The 21,957-nt window shown below is 42.9% G+C and overlaps 1 protein-coding gene and 1 long non-coding RNA gene across 6 annotated transcripts in view; one reads left to right on the top strand and one right to left on the bottom strand.

Annotated features, from left to right (window-relative positions):
* STAG1 (STAG1 cohesin complex component) overlaps positions 1 to 21,957 on the bottom strand; it is a 249,125-nt gene that overhangs the window by 3,580 nt on the left and 223,588 nt on the right. For all 5 annotated transcript variants that reach the window (XM_072995831.2, XM_072995830.2, XM_078389310.1 and 2 more), the window contains 8 exons: positions 19,289 to 19,463; positions 16,974 to 17,113; positions 16,682 to 16,783; positions 16,073 to 16,221; positions 15,215 to 15,343; positions 14,218 to 14,420; positions 7,450 to 7,621; positions 283 to 393 (listed from right to left, as the gene is read on the bottom strand). In XM_072995831.2, coding sequence (XP_072851932.1) covers positions 283 to 393; positions 7,450 to 7,621; positions 14,218 to 14,420; positions 15,215 to 15,343; positions 16,073 to 16,221; positions 16,682 to 16,783; positions 16,974 to 17,113; positions 19,289 to 19,463 — 1,181 coding nt within the window. The remainder of the gene's footprint in view (positions 1 to 282; positions 394 to 7,449; positions 7,622 to 14,217; positions 14,421 to 15,214; positions 15,344 to 16,072; positions 16,222 to 16,681; positions 16,784 to 16,973; positions 17,114 to 19,288; positions 19,464 to 21,957) is intronic.
* LOC140706002 (uncharacterized) lies at positions 392 to 6,718 on the top strand. Its single transcript, XR_012085674.2, has 3 exons — positions 392 to 585; positions 1,914 to 2,046; positions 4,957 to 6,718. It is a non-coding gene; the product is annotated as an uncharacterized LOC140706002 (long non-coding RNA).

The following is a 21,957-nucleotide window of genomic DNA, read 5'->3' on the forward strand; positions in this document are numbered from 1 at the left end:
AGAAGAAATATTAACCCATTGATAATAAGGTCAAATGTATCACCTGTATTCCTGCTGACTTTATAATTTCATGGATAAGTATCAAGTTTACTTTAAATCACTTGCGGACTTTTAAAAATGAATGGTGGTATGAAATGCCAATGAATTAATGCCAGCCTGCTGCAGTACAAAACAGAAAGGTTGCTTAAGGACAAGGAAAAAAACCAGAGTGGGTACTGCAATATAGCTAAGCAATTTCTATTTATTAGCCTGCATCGTCAACATTGGAGTATTAACACTTACACTGCATGCCTTACACCACTTCTTCCTTTCATGTAGCTCATTCCCGTCCTGTCTTTTCGACTTAGGTCTTCTAACTTCTGCTGGCCCAACCAAGATATCTGCATCTGAGGACTTAAGAGAGAAATTGGTTTCAACGTCAATAGCTGATGTAGTACATTTATCTTCAACTACCTCGAAGCACAATTACAACATGTGGATTTCAGAATACGACCAGGGCACCTGTGACTCAAATCCTCATCATGTTCTCATTTTAATTATTTTTTGAAAAGCACATAATAAGAATCTCTGCTTGTGCACTAAAATGTAACTAAATTTTGAATATTTTCCATTATTAAGAATTACTATAAAATGTTAAAAGGACAAAATAATAATGCCTTGCTTTCAGGGGCTTACATTCAACAACACTGAAGTAATTTTTAAGTACCCTTAAAGTACTTGGGGTTTTTCTCTCCTCTCCCACACAACTATCCTCCTGAGTGATTTCAGTAATTTTGTTCAGGATAGGCTTTGAATTCTAAGCTAGGAGAAGGGATCATGCAAGTGGATAAGATGGGTAAGCTTCTCTTCATGAATGATTAGAAGTTAACTTGTTTTAGAAATCAAGCCATGCTTTACCAAATCCCCTTCACCCCAAAAATCAATTCAAAGACTACAAATACACCTGTAACAGAAGGAGCACTATACTGATGGCACACTATATAGCTTCTGTTAAGGCTACAGTATTTCAAAAGCAAAATATTTAGCTGCTGGGGAAAAAGAGAGGTTACTTACCTGTAACCATGGTTCTTCTAATGGTTCTCTGTGAATTCACACAACTGGGTTGCTCTGCACCTGCGCAAGACCTCTTGGAAGTTTCTAGAGCTTGAAAATATGTGATTAGTGGGATGTTCCGTGGAGCGCATGCTCTGCCCGCCAGAAGTCCCCTCAGATCCCAAAAGAGTCTGCCGCTGTCAAAGAGCTATATAAGAGGACAACATGACAGACAGAGGGGAGCCAGGGTGGGATGTGTGAATTCACAAAGGACCACAAGAAGAACCATGGTTACAGGTAAGTAACCTCTCTTTCTTCTTTGTGGCCTCCATGAATGCACACAATTGGGTGACTGGCAAGCTCACTTACCGGATGGTGGGACGTCATGGTAGAAAAGAAGTCAATACAGCTCTGCTGAAAGCAGAATCTAAATGGTAATGTGTGACAAACATTGATGGATTGGACCATGCAGCTGCACAGCAGATGTGAGAGATTTCTATTACTCATTGGAAGGCAGTGGAGGTAGATAGTGCTCTAGTTGATTGAGCCTTCAAGGGTTCAGGTGGTGTTTTGCCTGCCAGTGAAACTGTCTGAACAATCCATCTAGCCAACATTTGAGGTGAAGCTGGTGAACCTTTATTAGGGCTATGAAAACATAGGAAGAGCCTTGATGCTTTCCTAAACAATTTGGTTCTGTCAATGTAAAAGGCCAAGGAACATCTAACATCAAGCATGTGGAGCATGCACTCGAGAGCTGTTGTATTGTCCATAGCAAGTTGGACTGTGTGTCCTGCAATGATGGGTAGGAAGGCATGGGAAGTTTGATAATAGGTAAGAGGTCTAGGTGGTTGATGTGTAATGACTGCTCTTGTTTTGTCCAGAGTCCATGGATCCTGTGAGGCCGACAGTGGGTGCCCCCATCCCAATGGGCTGGCATCCGTGGTAACCTGTATCGTGAGCTGGAGAGGGGAGAAGGGTCTTCTGACAAGAAGATGTGGGAGAAATGTCCACCATGTAAGTTGTTGGGCTAGTTCGCTTGTGACCCTGAGGTGTCTGGATGGGTGATGTGTCCTGGGGTCGAACAGGAAGAGGTACCATGACTGACCTCATCTTTAATCTGGCATGCTGGATAACGGCGGTAGTGGAAGCCATGAGCCCGAGGAGGTGTTGGGCTTGATGAGCTGATACTGAAGCATGAGGTTGGAACGGCTGTATAGCCTGTTTGAGTTTGATTATTCTCTCGTAAGGGAGAAAGTTTTTGGCTTGTAGGGAATCAAAGTATGCCCCTATATAGGTGACTGTTTGTGATGGTTTGAGATGGGATTTGGCATGGTTCACCTTGAGACCGAGGTCTTGAAGAGTATCGAGAGTAATTTGGGTAGCTCTGACAGCATCGTGGTAGGAAGCAGAGACTATAAGCTAATCATCTATATAAGGGAATATAGTGATTCCCTGAAGGCGGAGGTAGGCAGCAACTGGTGCCATACACTTGGTGAAGGTCCTCGGTGTTGTGGAGAGTCTGAATGGAAGAGAACAGAACTGGTACAAGATGCCGTTGAATTGGAATCGAAAAAATTTGTGGTGACTTGGATGGACAGAGATGTGAAAATACATGTCTTGGAGATTGATGACAACAAACCAGTCTCCCTGTGAAAGGAGAGAAATGATAGCGTCGAGTAATAGCATTCTGAAATGTCTAGGCCGAATGAATTTATTGAGGTTTCTAAGGTCAAGGATGGGATGGAGTCCTCCGTTCTTTTTCGGTACAGTGAAGTATCTAGAGTAGAAACCATAATGCAGGGCAGAGGAAGGGATGGAGATTATGGCTTGTTTTTAGAGAAGAAGGGAAATTTCTTCTTGAAGTGCCAACGAGTTGGGAGTATTTTTAATGACAGTGAATGGTGGAGTATGCTGAAATTCGATGAACTAGCCCTTTTTGATAATCGAAAGGACCCATTGGTCCTTAGTGATTTGATGCCATGCACTGAGGAAAGGGTATAACCTGATTTGAAACAGAGTGGAAATAGTGGTAGAAGATGGAAGGGGTTTATTGGTACTGCTTACCCTTCTTCTGTTGGCGTTGAAAGGGTTGTCGACATGGTTGCTGTTGCTGGGGGTCGAAAGGATGGTGCAGAAGACGTTGACGGGTCGGAATATGGTCTATCCTGCATTTGTGGCTTGTATGTGCGGTGTGGTTGATGGAATGGCTGTTGGACAAAGCCTTCCAGGGGTCCCCCACCACCACCATCGCCGCTTCTGGAGGACTCCAAGGGCTTTGGCGCCGCTGCCGGAGGCCTCTTGAAGTTCCCCCACCCCCGTCGACGCAGGCTTTCCCAGGGTGGACAGGTCTACCAGGGGAGGGCTTCCCCCGGTAGCCCCAGTCTACTGCCCGGGAAAGCCTGGTAGACCAGGCCTACCGTGGAAAGCCCTCCCCTGGTAGGCCCGTCCACCCTGGGAAAGCCTGCATCGGCGGGGGGGGGGGAATCTCCGGAGGCTTTCCCCGCTGCCATGGGAGGCCTCTCAGAGGTCCCCCACCACCGCCAATTGTGCCTCTGAAGCACTATCGGAGGTGGGGGGGACCTCCAAGAGGCCTCCCATGGCGGCGGGGAAGGCCTCCAGAGGTCCCCCGCCGCTGCAGCTGGGAGCCGAGCTGCGGCAGGTGATCCCGGCCATGCTCGGACTCCTGGACGTCCCCTGCCGCCGCTACTGCTCGGCTCCCAGCAGCAGTGGCAGCTGGGGAAGTCCAGGAGTCTGAGCATGGCCGGGATCACCCAGTGCGGCGCAGCTCCCAACGGCAGCGGTGGCGGCAAGGGACCTCCGAAGGCCTTCCCCGCCGCCATCTGAGGCCTCTCGGAGGTCCCCCCACCTCCGATTGTGCTTCGGAGGCATGATCAGCAGCAGCGGGGACCTCCAAGATGCCTCCCATGGCGGCGGAGAAGCCCTGGAAGACATCCAGAGGCAGATCTGCGGCCTACGAACTGGAAGGGGGAGGTGGGGAAAGCGCCAAATTTGAATTTGGCACTTTCCCTGCCTCCCTCTTCTGGTCCGTAGGTCGATCCTCCACAAGTCGATTGGAAATCTTGCGGCCGGAGAAGTCCAGATGTCGAAAAGTCTGTAAGTGGAGCCGACCATAAGTCGAGACTCCACTGTATCATCAAAAACTAAGTCTTGTTTAGGAGGTGGTGGTTCCTTGATTTCTAATTGTAGGGACCTAGCCATCCTCATCACTAGCTGGGAGTACAAATCTTCCAAAGGTGAGGGTCGATAATTTCCTGCTACAGCAGATGTTGGAGTGGGTAAATTGGAGGGTGATTCTGGAGAAATATCAGATGCTGAATCGTGGGTTGATATCGACGATTCAGAGCATGGAGATTGATGTCGAGATTTTGATGTGCAGAATTGTTGAAGAAGGCTGTTGCGAAGCAGGGGTACTTGGGTTTAGAGTACCTTTCTGTATCAGGAGGAGGACTGTTATAAGTGGCCGTAATGTGTTTTGAGGGGGAGGATGTTTAGAAGAATGAGTGGGAACAGTGTCAGTATTGAGGTGGTGATGGAAACACAGAAGGTGAGTATCGAGGTGGATATGGCAAAGCATATCAGACTCTCTTGGGTTCGGTGCAGTAAATTTGTTCTGGTAAGTCTTCGGGGAAATACGGATCATACTGTTGGTAGTTATCGATTTCTGAGATCTTCTCGTGGTTGATACTGAGAAGATTCTGGGTAGTAATAATAATCTCTGTGTGTAGGGTAATACTGCACTGGTGACAAGTGTCGACTCTTTGCCCGGTGTTTTCAAAAGTGATGAGATGAGTCTGAGCCCGAAAATTGGGGACGGAAGTGTTGATTGGGATGGTTGAATCTGAGTAGATTTCGACAATTTCTTAGGCTTTTTTAAGTAGGCTTTTTTCTTTTTGGATGATTCAGTTGATGGAGCTGAGGTCCTCGATGTTGATGTCGACTTCGGTCTTGAGGTAGACTTCGACTTCTCCACTTGGTGAGGAGAAGGAATCATTGAACTAGAGACCGGTCTAGGAGGCTCTTGGTCATCAGGTCGACGATCTGGGGACAGTACAGTGTCCATGGCAACCAAAGGTGGATTGAGGAATTTCTCCCAAAGGTAAGATTGCAGCCTCTGACATTGCAGCTTAAGTGCAGGCTTCGTGAGCCTTTTACACTTGGGACAAGAGTGTGTTAGGTGCTGTTCCCCGGGACAGAAAAGGCAATGGTTGTGGCCATCAGTGAGTGGGATCTTGTTATTACAAAGTACACACCGCTTGAAAGGCCTGGGTGGCCCCATAAAAGAAAAGGGAAAATTGGAGGGGAGATGGGGGGAAAGGAGGGGAACTGGCAAAAATGGGGAAAGAGAAAAAACTGAATCAAATCGAAGGTAGAACAAATAAATTTAGAGGGGAAACGTCCAACAAAAAAAGTGACTGAAATAACAGAAGAAGCAACTACCAATCGCAGTAAACGCTCAATCCCTCTAACTCTCTCCGAAATAGGTCAAATCTAAGTAGCGGCTAAAAGGAACTGAGGGGACCCCTGGCAGGCAGAGCATGCGCTCTACAGGGGAATGTCCAACTAACCACATGTGTTTAAGCTCTAGAAACGTCCAACAGGTCCTGCGCAGGCACAGAACAACCCAATTGTGTGCATTCACAGAGGCCACAAAGAAGAAATGTAGTATTTTCCTCTAATTGCTTTTGGTACATGGATTGTGACTACACAAGTATCTCAGCTTATTGTCTGTTGTATCTTCATGACAAGCCATGCAACCTCTGCCCATTTGGTTATTTTAAAGAAACATTTACCCCTGTTTCCCCGAAAATAAGACCTAACTTGAAAATAAGCCCTAGTATGATTTTGCAGGATGCTCGTAATATAAGCCCTACCCCAAAAATAAGCCCCAGTTAAGTGAAAACCTTCCCTCTACCATTGTGCAGCAACCAGAAAAAGATGACATGATTGTATTTGAATAAATGTAGATTGTTGTACATGCAAAATATAAAACATCCCCTGAAAATTAGCCCTAATGCATTTTTGGAGCAAAAATTAATATAAGACCCTGTCTTATTTTTGGGGAAACACAGTAGAAGTATCAAACAGCTTTAAGAGTTATCCTGTGACATCCTTAAAAGTGTAACTGTTTGTTTAGTTTTAAAATATCGTCTATTATTTCATTTATTTTCCTGCATTTTGGGGTTCTTGTGTAATTAAGGTAGCTTGTAATGAAAAAAAAATATCCTGACAAAATTACTGCTTCTAATACTACTACCAGTAAAAAACAACAGCTGAAATCCTGTTCAGCCACACCTATGGAAAGCTGAATGTCAACAGCATTAGAAATTAAACACTTTATTCTTGCTGCCGTAGCTCCTGTCTAATCCAATTCACTGTTTGGCAATTATAGGAACCATGGAATGAGAATTGCTAGTCTTTAATTACCAAAAAAATTTCTGCCACCCAGATGATATTGCTTCCAGTGGCAATTTTTAGTAATTAAAGATTTCATCCTCCTGTCCTGCAATTCCCACAGCTTCCAAACAATGAACAGGATTACATGGGGCCTGTGGGACAGAAGCAGGATATATTTAATTTCTGAAAATCACCTGCACTGATTACATCATCAGCCTTCCACTGGCATAGCTGCAGGAACAGGATTTCAGACAGTAGCAGACAATTAAAACTGTTATGTATTTCCCACCATGTGTTCTATACAGGTACTATACATAGAGTTCTCACCCAGTGCTATCATGGTTCACCCTGTTAATTTTGCTGAGATATGAATTTGAAAGTACTGCACGTCTAGTATGCTGTTTCTTAACTCAGCACAATCCACATATGTTGGAGTTCAATACCCATAAATGGAGCTATAGCACAATGCTGCTGCTTATACTCCTGGTGGCTTCAGCCATGGATGTTTGACAGGTGGATGAATGAGAGGGAGATACTCAATTGGAGTTGTTTTAAATATTAGATGAAATTCTCTTGCTTCGTAAGGTAAGTTGCAATAGAGCAGGCCTATTGAATGACTGAAGATTTTGTGAATTGATTCCTTCAGAGGTTCCATTGATTCTAACTGTGATGTACCATGCTAAAGTAAGTCACTAGACAAGACCCATCGAATCAATGGAATTTTTGTGTAGCTGACTCACCAAATCTCCACTCATTCAATGGGCCTATTCTACTACAACTCATTGCACTAAGCAAGAGGATTCCAGACTACATATTAAACTACAGTATTCATTTTATCTTTTTACTTAAATCTGAAAAAGTAATCACAGACAGACTACACTTACATTACTTTAAAACATTCCATAATCCCAAGTGGTCTTTTTTTTAAATAGATAAAATGTTCACTGCAGCATGTCTAACATTAATTTTCTGTCACTGCAGGCACATTTCATTGGTACGTACTTGTGTAGAAAATCTTGTTCAGATCCAGGTTCTGCCTCATGCTCCTGGATTTGCTCCCCAATCTGTCGAGTATTTTCTCTTAGCACTGTTGAAGTGAGCTGTGGCGTCTGTAAAGGACCAGGAGTTTGGATGCTATCATTCCTATTCAGCCAGGAGCCTTCAAGATTTTCATCTGGTACAAGACAATCAACTATTACTATGGTATCACACAATTATAGATCTTAATTACATTAATATAGTATCAATCTGTACAGAAAAAAACATTTAGAAGAAATTATAATGATAACTGTTGCAGGTTATCTGGAGGGCATCAGGTTGGGAAAAGGTATTACAGACTATAGAAATAATGTGCATTTGTATTTCACATAAGAACTGCTTTCCTATGCTTTAGTGTGCAGAAAAATCATTTTCTCATGTTTTGTTTTGGAAAGGTTACCTAACTACATATTATGGAGCAAGTGCAGTGGCACAGCTGTGAATGTCAAGGGCTTGCATTTTAGATGTTCACATTTTAAAAAAAATCATGACTATTACGTGCATGTTTAATTTGTCCACTTTACTCAAATCACATGGAATGGCAAGATATGAACTTGAATATATCTGATATTGATTACTGGGATAGGAGGAGGTTAAAAGCAGAAAAATCTTTGCCTAGCGATGTTGAGTTTTCTGTAATACTTAACACAGAATCAAATAAAATTCTGCAGAAGCAGAAATACTGATATACTGATAAAACCTTTAACTGTGAAGCTCATAAAATACTGTACTCAAGCTCATAAGAGACTGGCTCTCCATGAAAGCATCCCAAATAACCATAAAATCTAATTTAAAGGCAAGATTAGTTTATGCAACCACAAAAATTAAGCAATGCAGATTCAATGTATTTTATTTATTTATTTATTTATTTATTTATTTGATTTTTACCCCGCCCCTCTAGACCATGTCTACTCGGGGTGGCTAATGTAGACACAAATCTGGCAGCTCTCTTTATTCTGATTGGTCTGGCAATCAAAATAAAAGGATGTAAGTTCACAATGGTTCAGGAGAAATGACCCCACCATTAATTTTAAAAATGCAATATATCAAATAGGCAGCATTTACCAACAAGCTCAAATCAATACAGGGTATAAAATAATAATTAGCACATAAAGAAATCAAAGCTACTTCTTCCATAAGTCTTAGGAAAATTTCACATAGGAGCCTGCCCTTCTTTCTCTACCAGTTGGCACATTTAAGGAGCTAATTATTTCAGAGCTGGGGGTTATGAACAGGGTACACAGTGATTCCAGGAATCACCCAATGATTCTGTACCATAAACCAAATCTAGCCTAGCTTCCTGTAGGAGGGAGTTCCAGAGTCTGGGAGCAGTGATAGAGTAGGCCATCTCCTGTGTTTCCACCAAGCACACTCATGAGGGTGGTGTGACCAAGAGAAAGGCCTTCACTGATGATCTTAAGAACTGGGCAGGCTTATAGAGGCAGGTATGGTCTGTTAGATAGCTTGGACTCAACATAAAGTAGCTTCCCAAGATTTTTTCAGAAAACAAGCATTAGCTTCCCTTTTGTTTCACTGTTTCTGCTTCCCCCTTCAAAATTATACTCTTGAGTATGAAAAGAAACCCATTTGTCATACTCCACCAAAAACATGTAAGCACATAGTTCCTCAACTATAGGTATTTTCAGGGCTTGAAAAATTTTAGAATGTCTCACCAGTCAGTCAAAAATTTCACCAGTCAGCACAACCGGACTATAGCCTTGCAATTTATTGGGATTGGGAATCACTGATTTATACCTTCAGACTTGGGTTGCTTTATTACCTGCATGCCTGTGGGTCATGAATCTTGTATTTTGAATGCCTTTCCTTTGAATGTCTACAGCAAAAATAAAACTGAAAGCAAAAGCGCCCAGTCTCTTTATTTATTTATTTATTTATTTATTTATTTATTTATTTATTTATTTATTTATTTATTTATTTATTTATTTAATATCCCACCTATCTAGTCGATTAAGACCACTCTAGGTGGCTTACAACAATAACATGACAATGTAAATAAAAACAGTTTTAAATAAGGGGAGAACTTTAGACAAATGGGACAGACACTAGAAAAGGTAAGAAAGGGAAAGTCAGGGATTGGCTGAGGGGAAGGCCTGCCGAAACATCAGTGTTTTTAGTTGGTTTTTAAAAATACCCAGCGAGGGAGCCGCGCGGATATCAGGTGGTAAGTTATTCCAGAGGCGAGGAGCCACCACCGAGAAGGCCCGATTTCTTGTCTTTTCTTTCCGGGCCTCCCTAGGCGTTAGGCTCCTCAGCCTCACCCCCTGACTCACGCGAGTGACACAGGTAGATCTTGGTGGAAGTAGGCGTTCCGCCAAGTATTGAGGCCCTAAGTCATTGAGGGCTTTGTATGTAAGCGTCAACACTTTGAAGACGGTGCGGAATCGGATGGGCAGCTAATGCAATGCGGCCAGAGTGGGTGAGATGTGTTGGTATTTTTCCACACCACTGAGAAGTCTGGCCGCAGCATTCTGCACCACCTGAAGTTTCCGCAGCAGCCTCAAAGGCAGCCCCACGTAGAGTGCATTACAGTGGTCTAATCTTGAGGTTACGAGCGCATGCACCAAGGTAGTGAGGGCCCCCACATCAAGATAGGACCGCAGCTGGGCTATCCGCCTAAGATGATACAAGGCGGTTCGGACCACAGACGCCACCTGGGATTCCATAGTAAGCGCCGGGTCCAGATGGATCACCAAACTGCGGACCCCATCCTTGGCAGGGAGGGTCACCCCCCCAAAAGAGAGGGAGTTTCCCAAACCCCCCACTGTGGGGACACCCACCCTCAGTACCTCCGTCCTGTCCAGGTTCAGCCTTAGCCCGTTCTCCTGCATCCATTGCAGTACGGTCTCCAGGCAGCGCTGAAGGGACAGAACGGCATCTCCTGCGGTAGGTGGAAAGGAGATGTAGAGCTGTGTATCATCGGCGTACTGATGACACCGAGCTCCACATCCCCGAATGACCCCTCCCAGCGGCTTATATAGATGTTAAACAGCATTGGGGAGATAATTGACCCTTGTGCAACCCCACAATTGAGATTCCCCGGCACCGAGACATTCTCCCCAAGCTGTACTCTCTGGAGATGGTCCTCCAAGAAGGAATGGAGTTAGGCCAGAGCAAGGCCCCAATTCCTAACTCAGAGATCCTCCCCAGGAGGATACCGTGGTCAATGGTATCGAAGGCTGCTGAGATATCGAGGAGGACCAGCAGGGACACATTTCCCCTGTCGGCCTCCCTCAGTAGGTCATCACACAGGGCAACCAATGCCGTTTCTGTACCATGGTGTGGCCTGAAGCCCGACTGAAATGGATCCAGGGCATCTGTTTCATCCAGGTGCGCTTGAAGCTGGTCGGCCACCACCCTCTCAACTACCTTGCTTAGGAAAGAAATGTTGGCGACGGGCCTATAGTTGCCAATTTCGTCCGCTGCCAAGCTTGGTTTCTTCCTAATGGGCCTAATGAGTGTTTCCTTGAGGGCAGATGGGAACCTGCTCTCCAGGAAAGACCCATTAATTATTACAGTGTCCCATTCCGTTGTTGTAGGCCTGGCCGCTTTGATTAGCCAGGCCGGGCAAGGGTCAAGGGAGGAGGTGGTGGCACGACAGCGATCAAGCGCCCTGGCCACAGTATCAGGTGTAACTGGCTGAAAGGAATCAAAAATTTCCGGGCAAGACAGAGCAGATGGCCTCCACTTTAGATTTTAAAAATGCTGCAAATTGGTCCGGAGAAAAACCAGGGGGAGGCCCATCACCCGGACCAATTCCGGATAGGTTGCGCACTATACGGAATAATTCCGCCTGCTGGTTGGAAGCTTCACTTATCCAGTTAGCGAAGTGTGATCGACTGGCAGCCTTTACCTTAGCCAGGTAAAGGTTAATGGCGACCTTAACAGCTATCCAATTATAATCCGTCGGGTTCTTTTTCCATTTGCGCTCTAGCCGTCTCCTAATCCGCTTCAACACCCGGAGGTCCTGGTTAAACCAGGGCGCCGGGTGAGCTCTGCATTGGAGAGGGCGTTTAGGTGCGATCGTGTCTACAGCTCTAGCCGCCGCAGCAAACCAGCTGCTGGTCAGAGCCTCGACAGGAGCGCCAGCCAGGTCAGCCGTAACACCTCTCATGGCATCCTGGAATCCAGTCGGATCCAGTAGCCTTCGAGGGCAGACCATAACAATAGGTCCCTGCTCCCTGCGAGGGGGGAGGGCCATGTTGAGGTTACATTTTATTAGGTGGCGATCCAATCATGACAAAGGAATCGACTCGAGGTCAGTCACTATCGGACCACTCTCACTCCAATTGGAAGAAAAGACCAGGTCAAGTGTGTGGCCGCCCACGTGGGTGGGGCCGTTGACATGTTGGGACATGTTCAAGAAGGCCATGGTCTCCAAGAACTCAAGAGCAGGTCCGGAAATCTCTGCCCCCGTATGCACGTTGAAATCCCCCAAAACTAACAGCTTCGGGGAACCCAACAGTGCCGCGGAGACAAAGTCCACCAGCTCCGGTAGGGAAATGGCTGGGTCGTGGGGAGCATGGTAGCCCAGCAAGATCCCAATACTGTCTCTGGCCCCAATCAACCCGTGGAGAGCCTCCAGACCCGGCTTTACCACCGAGGAGCGCCTCGTAACCTCCAAGATGGATTTATAAACAATGGCAACTGCCCCCCCCCCCGTCCTTCCAGTCTACCCTGGTGTTGGACAGCATAATGGGGCGGACAGATGAGTGCTAGTGGTGGACCCCCCTCTCTGCCTATCCATGTTTCGGTTATGCATGCCAGGTCTGCATCCTCCTCCAGGATAAGGTCATGGAGTACCTGGGCCTTATTGGATGCAGACCTGGCATTCAACAACACCAGGCGTAGAGTGGAAGAATGACTGGTCTGGCTGCCTCGATACTGAGGGTTGGTCACAGTCTCAGAACAATGGACAGCCTTCAAGCATCTGTTCATCGTTCTTCTTACACGAGTAGGGACTGTGCCAACGCCATATCTTCCTCTACCCGTGATCACAGAAATATTTTGGGGGCCCTCGCTGGGAGGGCAGGCCTTCCATTCCATGTCACCAAGGGGAAGGGAGAGAGGGGGAGGAAAAAAGGGGGAGGAGGGAAGAAAAAGGGGAAAAGGAAATAAAAAGCAAAATTAACTTAATGCAAATAAACCAAGTAACAGAGAGAAAAAAATTAACCATAAGTAAGCATGTAAATGATATACATAAAATAAGCAAACATAAATTAAATATAAAAATAAAATATCAAAATGAAAATAACAATTAAAAAAATAAATTAATTATCCCCCACACTTGACATTAAGAAGTCAAGGTTCCCTCCCACCCCAGGATGTGTCCTCGTATGGATGAAATTGGGAGCAGGGAATCTCCATATTCTCCAGCATGGGACTACTCTACATTCTCCTGCAGAGCTATATCTCTATATACCGCTCAAACTCTCTTCTCGCGAGAAGAGGGCAGTTTTCCTTTTGCAATGGGAGGGGGGAGGACAGGACTGCAGGATTAGAGAGAGAGAGAGAGAGAGAGAGAGAGAGAGAGAGAGAGAGAGAGAGAGAGAGAGAGAGAGGCAGAGGGGAAGGAGGCAGGCAGGGAGAGAGCTGTGACTTGTCGAGTAGCATTTTTCACTTGTCACTGGTGAGTGAACAAGTGCATTTTTCAAGCCCTGGGTAATTTATACCAACAACTGGAAGAGACAAAAGGCTCCCAATGCCTTGCTTATGTGATTCTCAGTTGGATTAGTTATGTTATGAAGCAACATTAGAGAAATTCTTCTCTACAATGGCACTTAAACTTTGAAATGCCCGTCCAACTGATCTGTGTTTCTCTTTAACTGCTCTCTCATTTAATCAAGGTTTAAACAGTAACTTAAAATATACCTATTTTTAAAGGCTGTTTTTGACTAAGATGCAGGTGACTCTTCCTAAAGAACATCTGTCTTCATCAAATTTCTTCCTCAAATATATTTGCTTACAAACATTTATTTTCTTCTTATAATAAACACCACTTCAAAAAGGCATAATCCTAAAAAATGGCACAGGAACCACTTATATAAAGATGATCATCAATTCTGCACTTACTTCTTCAAAAACTTCAAATGGCCAAGTCTGGAAACAGAGATCAAACTTGCAAGAAATCTCATCCAACCTAGATTTCCCCCATTCTAAGCATCTTTCATAGAGACAAGAACATATAGTATAGGCTGCTCTTTGCTTTAACAGATTTGAGATTATCCTGTTCAAATGTACATCCTGATTTAAAAAGGGATTTAAGTTCTTAAGTACACAAAAATATAAGCAGTCAAAAGAATTGAAGTTCAGTGCTAAAGAGCAACTTGCTGCTGGAAATGTAGGATCTATATTAAAACCTAATCATGTGAAAAATGCACAGGAACTTATATTTTACTTGTGCAGTGTAAAACTACACTATGAAAAAGATTCAAAACCACTAAAAGCTTCAAAAAATTGAAATCTTTCATTTGATCAATTTTATTGGGAAGAACTCTCACAATTATAAAACTTTGCTTTTTCCATATCCACTAAGGAATGCCTTGATAAAAGTCTAACACCTATCTAATTTGCTAATAGATATGAGCTCAATTAGAGAAGTCACCTTAAGCTACTGAGAAGTATTCAAATATAAGGCCACAGAAAATAATACATTTTTAATCTAACACAAGCCTGGTCCGCAGCATAATATGCATTCTTCAAAGCCATACTTACCCTCAACCCTTTTCTTATGAAGTGGAGGTCGGCCTTTCTTATTTCTCACTGAAGAAGCTTTGCTGCTGCTTCCACTATTCACAGACATCCTATCATCCTCACCACCTGTAACTAATGAATTTCTATAGGAAATCAATGGAAGCCATACATCTTCCCTTCTTTCCATCATCTGTTCTGTTAGGAATTTCTCCAAGTAGGTGTGACTGGGGAGGTAGCAGGGAGAAGAAAGGAGAAAAGATACAAATATGAGTAAAATAGTGCTGTATAACTATAGTGTAACTTCCATCATAATTAACCATCACCTTTCATGTATACCAGAAATATGTTGCATAAAGTCTTATAATTTGGGGTTTTAGTTCTCCTATTTGGAAAGGTCCAAAAATTAACCTTTACCTACTGTACAGCACAATGATGTGCAAAATCTGTTAAGTCATACCACATGTTTTCATGGTTATTCAGCAACCAACAGAACAGAGAACCTTTCTTACAAACATCACTGAAGAACCTCTCTATGCTTAAGTTCACAATAGGAATTAGAGGGACTGCAAAAGAACACATAACATCTTGAATAATAAAAAATACAGTAGAAAATCCTGTTTCCTCATAATCTGAATTTTTAATTATCACACTGACACATTTTAGACTGCATATCAAGGAATATCAGGAAGCATACAATTTTGAAATGGAAGAAGAGAGTCGCTGTACATGCATGCCGAAGGCTCAGACCTACCTCTGCCTTGTGCTCAGGGTCTGGTGCAAGTCTGAGACTCATCAGTTTGCCTTATGTGGGTATTTGGGGCTGACAGTTTAGAATGTCGCAAGTACTACTAGTAACACAAACATTGCCATTGAGAAGGCACCACACTTCCCTTGGTACCATAGGATTTAAACACTTATGGATTCAAAACTTATTTATAGGAACTCCTAATATATGCATTTTATCTCGATGAATACATGTCAATGAAGTCAGATTGTACGTAATTAGCAAAATACTTACACTGTCTTTTTGTCTTGCCGCAGAAGTTTAGAAGAAAATTCACTAAGTACTTCCAAAAAAGCAAGGTTAGGAGGTGGATACTCCTGTCCTTTCTGATTCTGATACTTAAAGGCAAATTCAATGCCATCCCTATAATGCAATGCAAAGAACACTGTTACTTACAGTTACATTTGCACCTTAACACAGAGTATCTCTTTGTTACTATCAAATATTTTACTTAAACTCCACAAATCCAAAGTGAAGCACCAGGTGAATGTTTTTATTCTGACAATAGTAGGGAACACCAAACGCATAGCTGATACAAATGAACATCTGGGTGAATATTAGGGTGACTATTTCCCAGCTACACTGTGGTTGTCATCTCGGTGAAACAGTTCAACACAAGAAACACACAAAAATCCTTGTCTCATACTGGAATTGCAGAAACTGAATTAGAGCCTTTTGTGTGCAAAAAGTGTGTACTACATGAGTTATACCTCTCCTACACTTAATGTGATTTTGAGATAGATGGGAGTATATATTCCTACCTAGGATATGACCTACTACATTGGAGTAGGTACACACACACACACACACACACACACACACACACACACACACACACACACACACACACACACACACACACACACACAAAGAACACCATCAGGGCCATTACAATTAGCTGTGACAAAAGATTCTCGAATTCCTGTAACTTCTGTTATTTACTACTGTTTTTACTATTTCCTATTTGTATGTTATCAATTGCTATTCCAATAGCACAGTTTGAACACCACTGTTATTCTTATGTGGAAATCTGTTACGATATCCCATATGAAGTACTGTATATTGTCTTCTTAAGCATTCCTTGTTACTTACTTGTGTAAGGTAGCGACAGCTTCTCTTGTCTTGATCTGGTCCAGGCCAAAAGTAAGAGCAAACCTTCGGGCCAACTCCTTAATACCACTGACATGAGCAGATGTTCTGTCCAAGTTAGGGCCTTGCTCTTGAACAAGTTCATTAAATAGCTAAAAAAAACCTGAGTAGTTAGAACCTTAAAGATACTGCTTAAGCATTTCAAGTGGAAGTCTACAGTGATACTGGAGTTGGTATAAGCAACAATCAGTGCTTAAAAACCTTCAGAGCTCAAGAGCAATCAAGGAACGAAACTAGTCTTTTACTCAAAGTTGCTTTAAAAATTACAATTCCAGGAGACAATCATTTTATTGGACTTGCCAGCCAATCCAAAATGGGAGTTATCAGCTTCTTTTTTTAATATAGGCACAGAAAATAGAAAATTCTCTATTCCAAGTTTTGTCACTAGTTAGAAGAAATTATACGGCAACTCATAAATATTAAAGTTCAGCTTCATGCTGTGATCACAGGCCATGGTGGCTAAACATAGATGAATGTAAAAGAAATAAAGTATAATTGTATATCCATGTTTAAAGCATTTTGGAAAATAAAAGTGATGCAAAAGATTCCTACCTGCTGCAAACTAAGAATGAGAGTTTTTGCACACTGGATTTTATCAATCTGTCTTGTTTTACTCAATGTCTCCTTAATGATATCCCCATAGTCATTGTAGTACTAAAAGGAAGAGAAAATGCCTATTTAGTAGCAGATCTCACTTTTTTCCAAGGTGATCAACAAAAGTCATGTCTTTCTAATTTCACAATTTTATTTTTTCCCTTAAAGAAAGCCACCATCACAATGTACATATGTTAAGCTATACATTTGGCTTCCCCTTCCAAGAAAAGAAGAAATTATGGAAACATACCTTCATATAATGTTTGAAGATATCAGCTGCTGCGTGCATGTCTACAATATCATAAATTATAAGCTTGCTAAAAGCAGCCAAAAGGTTCCTCCTCTTGTGCAAAGCTTCAATTTTATTAGCCTCATCCTCTTCATCTCCTTCTAAACAGTAAAAAAAAATTTTTTTTTGTCTTTTAAGTTGATGCTCAAGTTCCTCAATCATACCATATAATTTTCTAAATTGTGACTGGAAGGTTTAAATCAGGGGTGTCCAACCTTTCACCTTCCCTGGGCCACATTAGAAGATGAAAATTTGGTTTGGGCCGCACATACATTTGGTTTGGGCCGCATGGGGGGCCAGCCCTAGCCGTCCTCCACAGACCCGCTCCAACTGCGCTTACCGGCAGCTGCAATCTCAGACAGCACAGGCTGCCAGCTTCGACTCCGGCGGCTTTATGGGGCCGGGAGGGGGTCCATCTATTGACAGGGACGGCGCAATGCAGTCACGCAGCCCCCCTGTCCCCTCCCCTCCCACTCCTTCCTTCCTTCCCTCTCTCCCCCTCTACTGCTGTTACATGCCCTGGCAGTGTAACTTGAAACTTTGGAATTTCTTTAAAAATAAAAAATTGCACTGGGCTGCATTACGAGCTGACATGGGCCGCATGCAGCCCTTGGGCAGTGGGTTGGACAAGCCTGGTTTAAATGATTCTGAGATAGCAGCACCATGTTATGGGTGGATTATTGTGATAAGGGGGAGATGATCTGTCACTGTGATTGACGGGTGTTCTTAGCTAGTCTTTTGTGTGCAGTGATCACTGGTCCTTGTGGTTGGGTAAAGTTTGTTGACCTTTTTGCAGGTTGTATTTTTCAGTGCTGGGAGCCAAGCTTTAGACTTTCTTCTTTTTTGTTGAAGCTGTGCTGATGTTTGTGGATTTAAATGGCTTCCCTGTGTAGTCTAACATAGTGATTGCTGGTGTTGTCCAGTACTTCTCTGTTTTGAAACAGGATTTCATGTCCAGCTTGTTTCAGAGCATGTTCAGCTACTGCCGATTTTTCCCATTGTTTTAGTCTGCAGTGTCTTTCATGTTCTTTGATTCTGGTGTAGATGCTGCATTTTGTGGTCCCAATATATATCTGGCCACAACTGCAAGGTATCTGGTATACTCCTGCAGTGGTGAGGGGGTCCCTTTTGTCCTTTGCTGACTGTAACATTTGTTGTATTTTTGTGATTGGTCTGAATACGGTTTGTAGGTTGTGTTTTTTCAAAAGTTTCCCCATGCAGACCCCTTTGATGTATGGCAGAAATACTTCATTTGTGGGTGGCTGTTTTTCTTCTTCAGTTTGGTGTTGTTTTCTCGGTTTGATGGCTCTTGTGATTTCATTTTTGGAACAGTCATTTGCCTGTAGGGCCCAATTCAGATAGTTGAGTTTGGTGCTGAGAAATTGAGCTTCACAGTGTCATCCATGTATTGGAATCAGACTGTGGGTGCGAAGGATGCCAAAGCCAGGCCCTGTTTTTTAAAATGTTCAACACCGAACCGAGGAAGAAAAACTGTGACAGATCATCTCCCCCTTATCACAACAATACACCCATAACAAAAAACACCCTGATCACCATAATTACCCAGTCTCCTGAAAAGGACAAAAAGCTGATCCCACAGCTACAAATACTCAACTATCTCACACACTGCACCAGAACAGAGTTCTAACTCCTGTCCTCTGAAGATGCTGGCCACAGAGACTGGCAAAACGTTTAGAAGAAAAACCTCCAGAATACGGCCAAACAGCCTGAAAAATCTACAACCATCAACTAATTCTACTGATTTCCAAAAGAAGAAAAACCCCTTCTGCTTAAATCAAAAAGTTAAGACTGTAGCTATACCTTTGCTCCAACAAGGAAGTTCAGGCCACAGATAACCCCTCCTTCCACACTCAAAAGACGGGCACAGTGGAGCATCTATGTTGTAACTCCCCAAATACAAGGAAGGGATTCCATAATGAAACAAACCAACAAAGAAAGGTGTGTGTGTGTGTGTGTGTGTGTGTGTGTGTGTGTGTGTGTGTGTGTGTGTGTGTGTGTGTGTGTGAGTGCGTGCTCACTAATGCATGTGTAAATAATACAAACCTCGAATGCAAACCAAAAATGTCTTACTTGAATACAATAATAAGATCAATACTGGAATAAATATTTTCATAAAATGAACTAGAAGTGAACAGAAATAATCAGACAATGCAGCAGACATACAGTAGTAAATGCTTTTATAAGGGATAAGGGGTTTTTTGGTTGTTGTATTTATGGACTATATTTAGGTACCAATCTAGTTACATAGTACATACCCATGCTCTGGTTCTCATCATCCTGGTCAATGAAGACATGGTCCATTACAAAACTAAGGAGTTCAGATTGTAGACCTGAATCTGGGTTAAACACCAAAGGCTGGAGGCCTTCCCTGCCCCCACTCATTAACTGATGGCTAAAAATCATCAAGAGATCACAGAGCAGCATAAAAGCCTAGAACACAAAATCATTGCAGTTAGTCATCCCACAAATATAAAGAAAAGCCAAAAATTATAGGATTCTAAAATAAATCTGTAGGCGGTCAGAAAACCAGTGGATCAGCCAGCTGGATAGTTCAGTAAGTCAGGTATTTGGCTGAAGAACCAGAGGTTGGAAATTCAATTCACCACTGTACCTCCCAAACAAGCCAGCCTGTGTGGCCTTGGGGACAGTCCCGGGTTGCCCCTGGGAGGAAGCAATGGTAAACTAATTCTGAACTGCTTGTGAAGGAGGAGTGTGCGAGAGTGAGCCGTCCGTGGTGATAGAGGCAGTAGAAGGAGAAGATAATGAAAATGCAGAAAAGACAGTGACTAAAGAAATGAGTTACGAAGGAGGCTCAGGAAATTGAATTAGAGGAAAGGGCGGGAAAAGTGGAGATCTGTCTGATGGAGAAGGACAAAAAGGGAAGGTGGGCAGAGCAAGAGGTGACAGTGTGGGAGGAGGATATAAGTGAGGAAGGGATACATTAGTTCAGTTCAGTTTTAGAGGAGTATGAGAGAAAGAGAGAAGACGCCAGAAGTAGGGAAGTTGAATATGTTAAGACTCAAGGACTGCTGAGAGATTTCCCCAAAGGTGGGAGGACTATTGCCCGAGCCGAAACTGAAGGGAGGAAGGCCGGCACAATTCCTGATCCAGGAGTGGACTGTGATTGTGGCACCGCGTGAGTTAGAGCTGCAGAGAGAGACAGAGATAGCCCATAACCGTTTCTATAACAAGCCGGATGAGAGGGGCTGGGTGAGGCACTCATGTTGTGGGATGATTTGTGCCCTAAGTAGTACTCCTCCTCGAAGACCAATGTACCGGGAATGGTGTGGGCGAACCCTCCACTGAGTCCTTGGGAATACGGGAAAAGTTTTGGTTCTTCTAGTTATGGCCTTTTGCCAGAATTGAGAGTTTTTGACCCTATGAATAATGTGCTTGGAGGAGTGGAGATAATAAAAGTGACAGTTTGAAAGTTATAAAAATGTCTCCAGTTTTATTTCCCGCCGAAAATGAGGAGCTAACCAAAGAGAGTACTGAACCTAATCACACTGCTACACCTAGAAAACCCTGAAAAAGGTAATTGTAACTCAGAACTCACTTTTCAGCACATAATTATAAACTATATTTGGTGGACCACACTATATAAACAGAGTCTGCATGTTTGCAGTTTTTACAGAAACTGGAAGACTGATAGGGAAAACTAATTTTTGCATGAAAATAATAGCACATGGATATGAAAATTTCAGGTTTAGCCTAATTTGCATCTCAGTTTAGCATAAAATGAATCCATTTTCACTATACACTTTTGCCAGTTATATTTATTTTCATGGAAGTTCCCCAAAGCAAAAATGATTTTAGAAGGGAAAAATATACCTTGACAAGAAAAGGTTTCAAACTGATTACTCAAGTTAATAATGTATAATCACTATGTTGTTTTACACACATGAAAACAAATTTTAAACTGTTTGGCTAAAAGCAAATTTCCTCCTCACTAGGTTACATGTGGTGCTAGAGGAGAGCTTTGCAAAGAGCCTGGACTGCCAGAAGGACATAGAAGTGGATCCTAGATCAAATCATACCAATCTTGGAAAGAAAAAATGTTGAAATTCAAGCTCTTTGGATATGTAATGAAAAGTCAGGTTTCTCTCTCAAAAAAACCACAATCATACTGTGAAATGTTGAAGGCAACAGGAAGAGAGGAATACCAAATATGAGGTGAACTGACTCTCTAAAGCAGTTATTCTCATATAGCCCCCTGGGGCCCCCAGGAACATTTAAAGAGGGCCACAGACTGGAAACAATTCTTCACACACCACCTTATAAGGTTTGTTATGCAACCGCCCAGAGACCTTTGGGTAGTATGGGTGGCATATAAGTTAAATAAATAAATAAACTTATGTATCCTGATTGAAGCCTATATTTTCTTTCATATTGTGTTTATGACCATGGCCAAAAAATGTTGAGAATGGCTGTTCTAAAGGAAGTCACAGGCTTGAGTTTATGAGAGCTGAGCAGGGCAGTTGAGGATAAAGATCTTGACAGGCTTGAACACTGGGTTGAAAACAACAGAATGAAATTCAACATGGATAAGTGCAAAGTTAAACACCTAGGAGGGAAAACTCCAAATGCAGAGTTACAAGATGGGGTATACTTGGCTCAGTAATACAATAAGTGAGAAGGATCTTTGAATGGTTGTAGATCAAAAGCTGAATATAAGCCAACATTGCAATGTGGCAAAAAAAAAAAGGCTAATGCTATTTTAGGAAGCATTAACATAGTTTACAAATAACTTTATTTAGCACTAATTAGGCCTCATCTACACTGTGTCCAGCTCTGGACACCATATTTTAAGAATGCCAATAAACTGCAGCAGGTTCAACAAGGATGAGCAGGGGACTGGTAACCAAGCCCTATGAGGAAAGACTGAAAGAACTGGGCATGTTTAGCCTTGATAAAAGAAGATGGA

This window comes from Pogona vitticeps, chromosome 3, assembly GCF_051106095.1.
Source record: "Pogona vitticeps strain Pit_001003342236 chromosome 3, PviZW2.1, whole genome shotgun sequence".
NCBI lineage: Eukaryota > Metazoa > Chordata > Lepidosauria > Squamata > Agamidae > Pogona > Pogona vitticeps.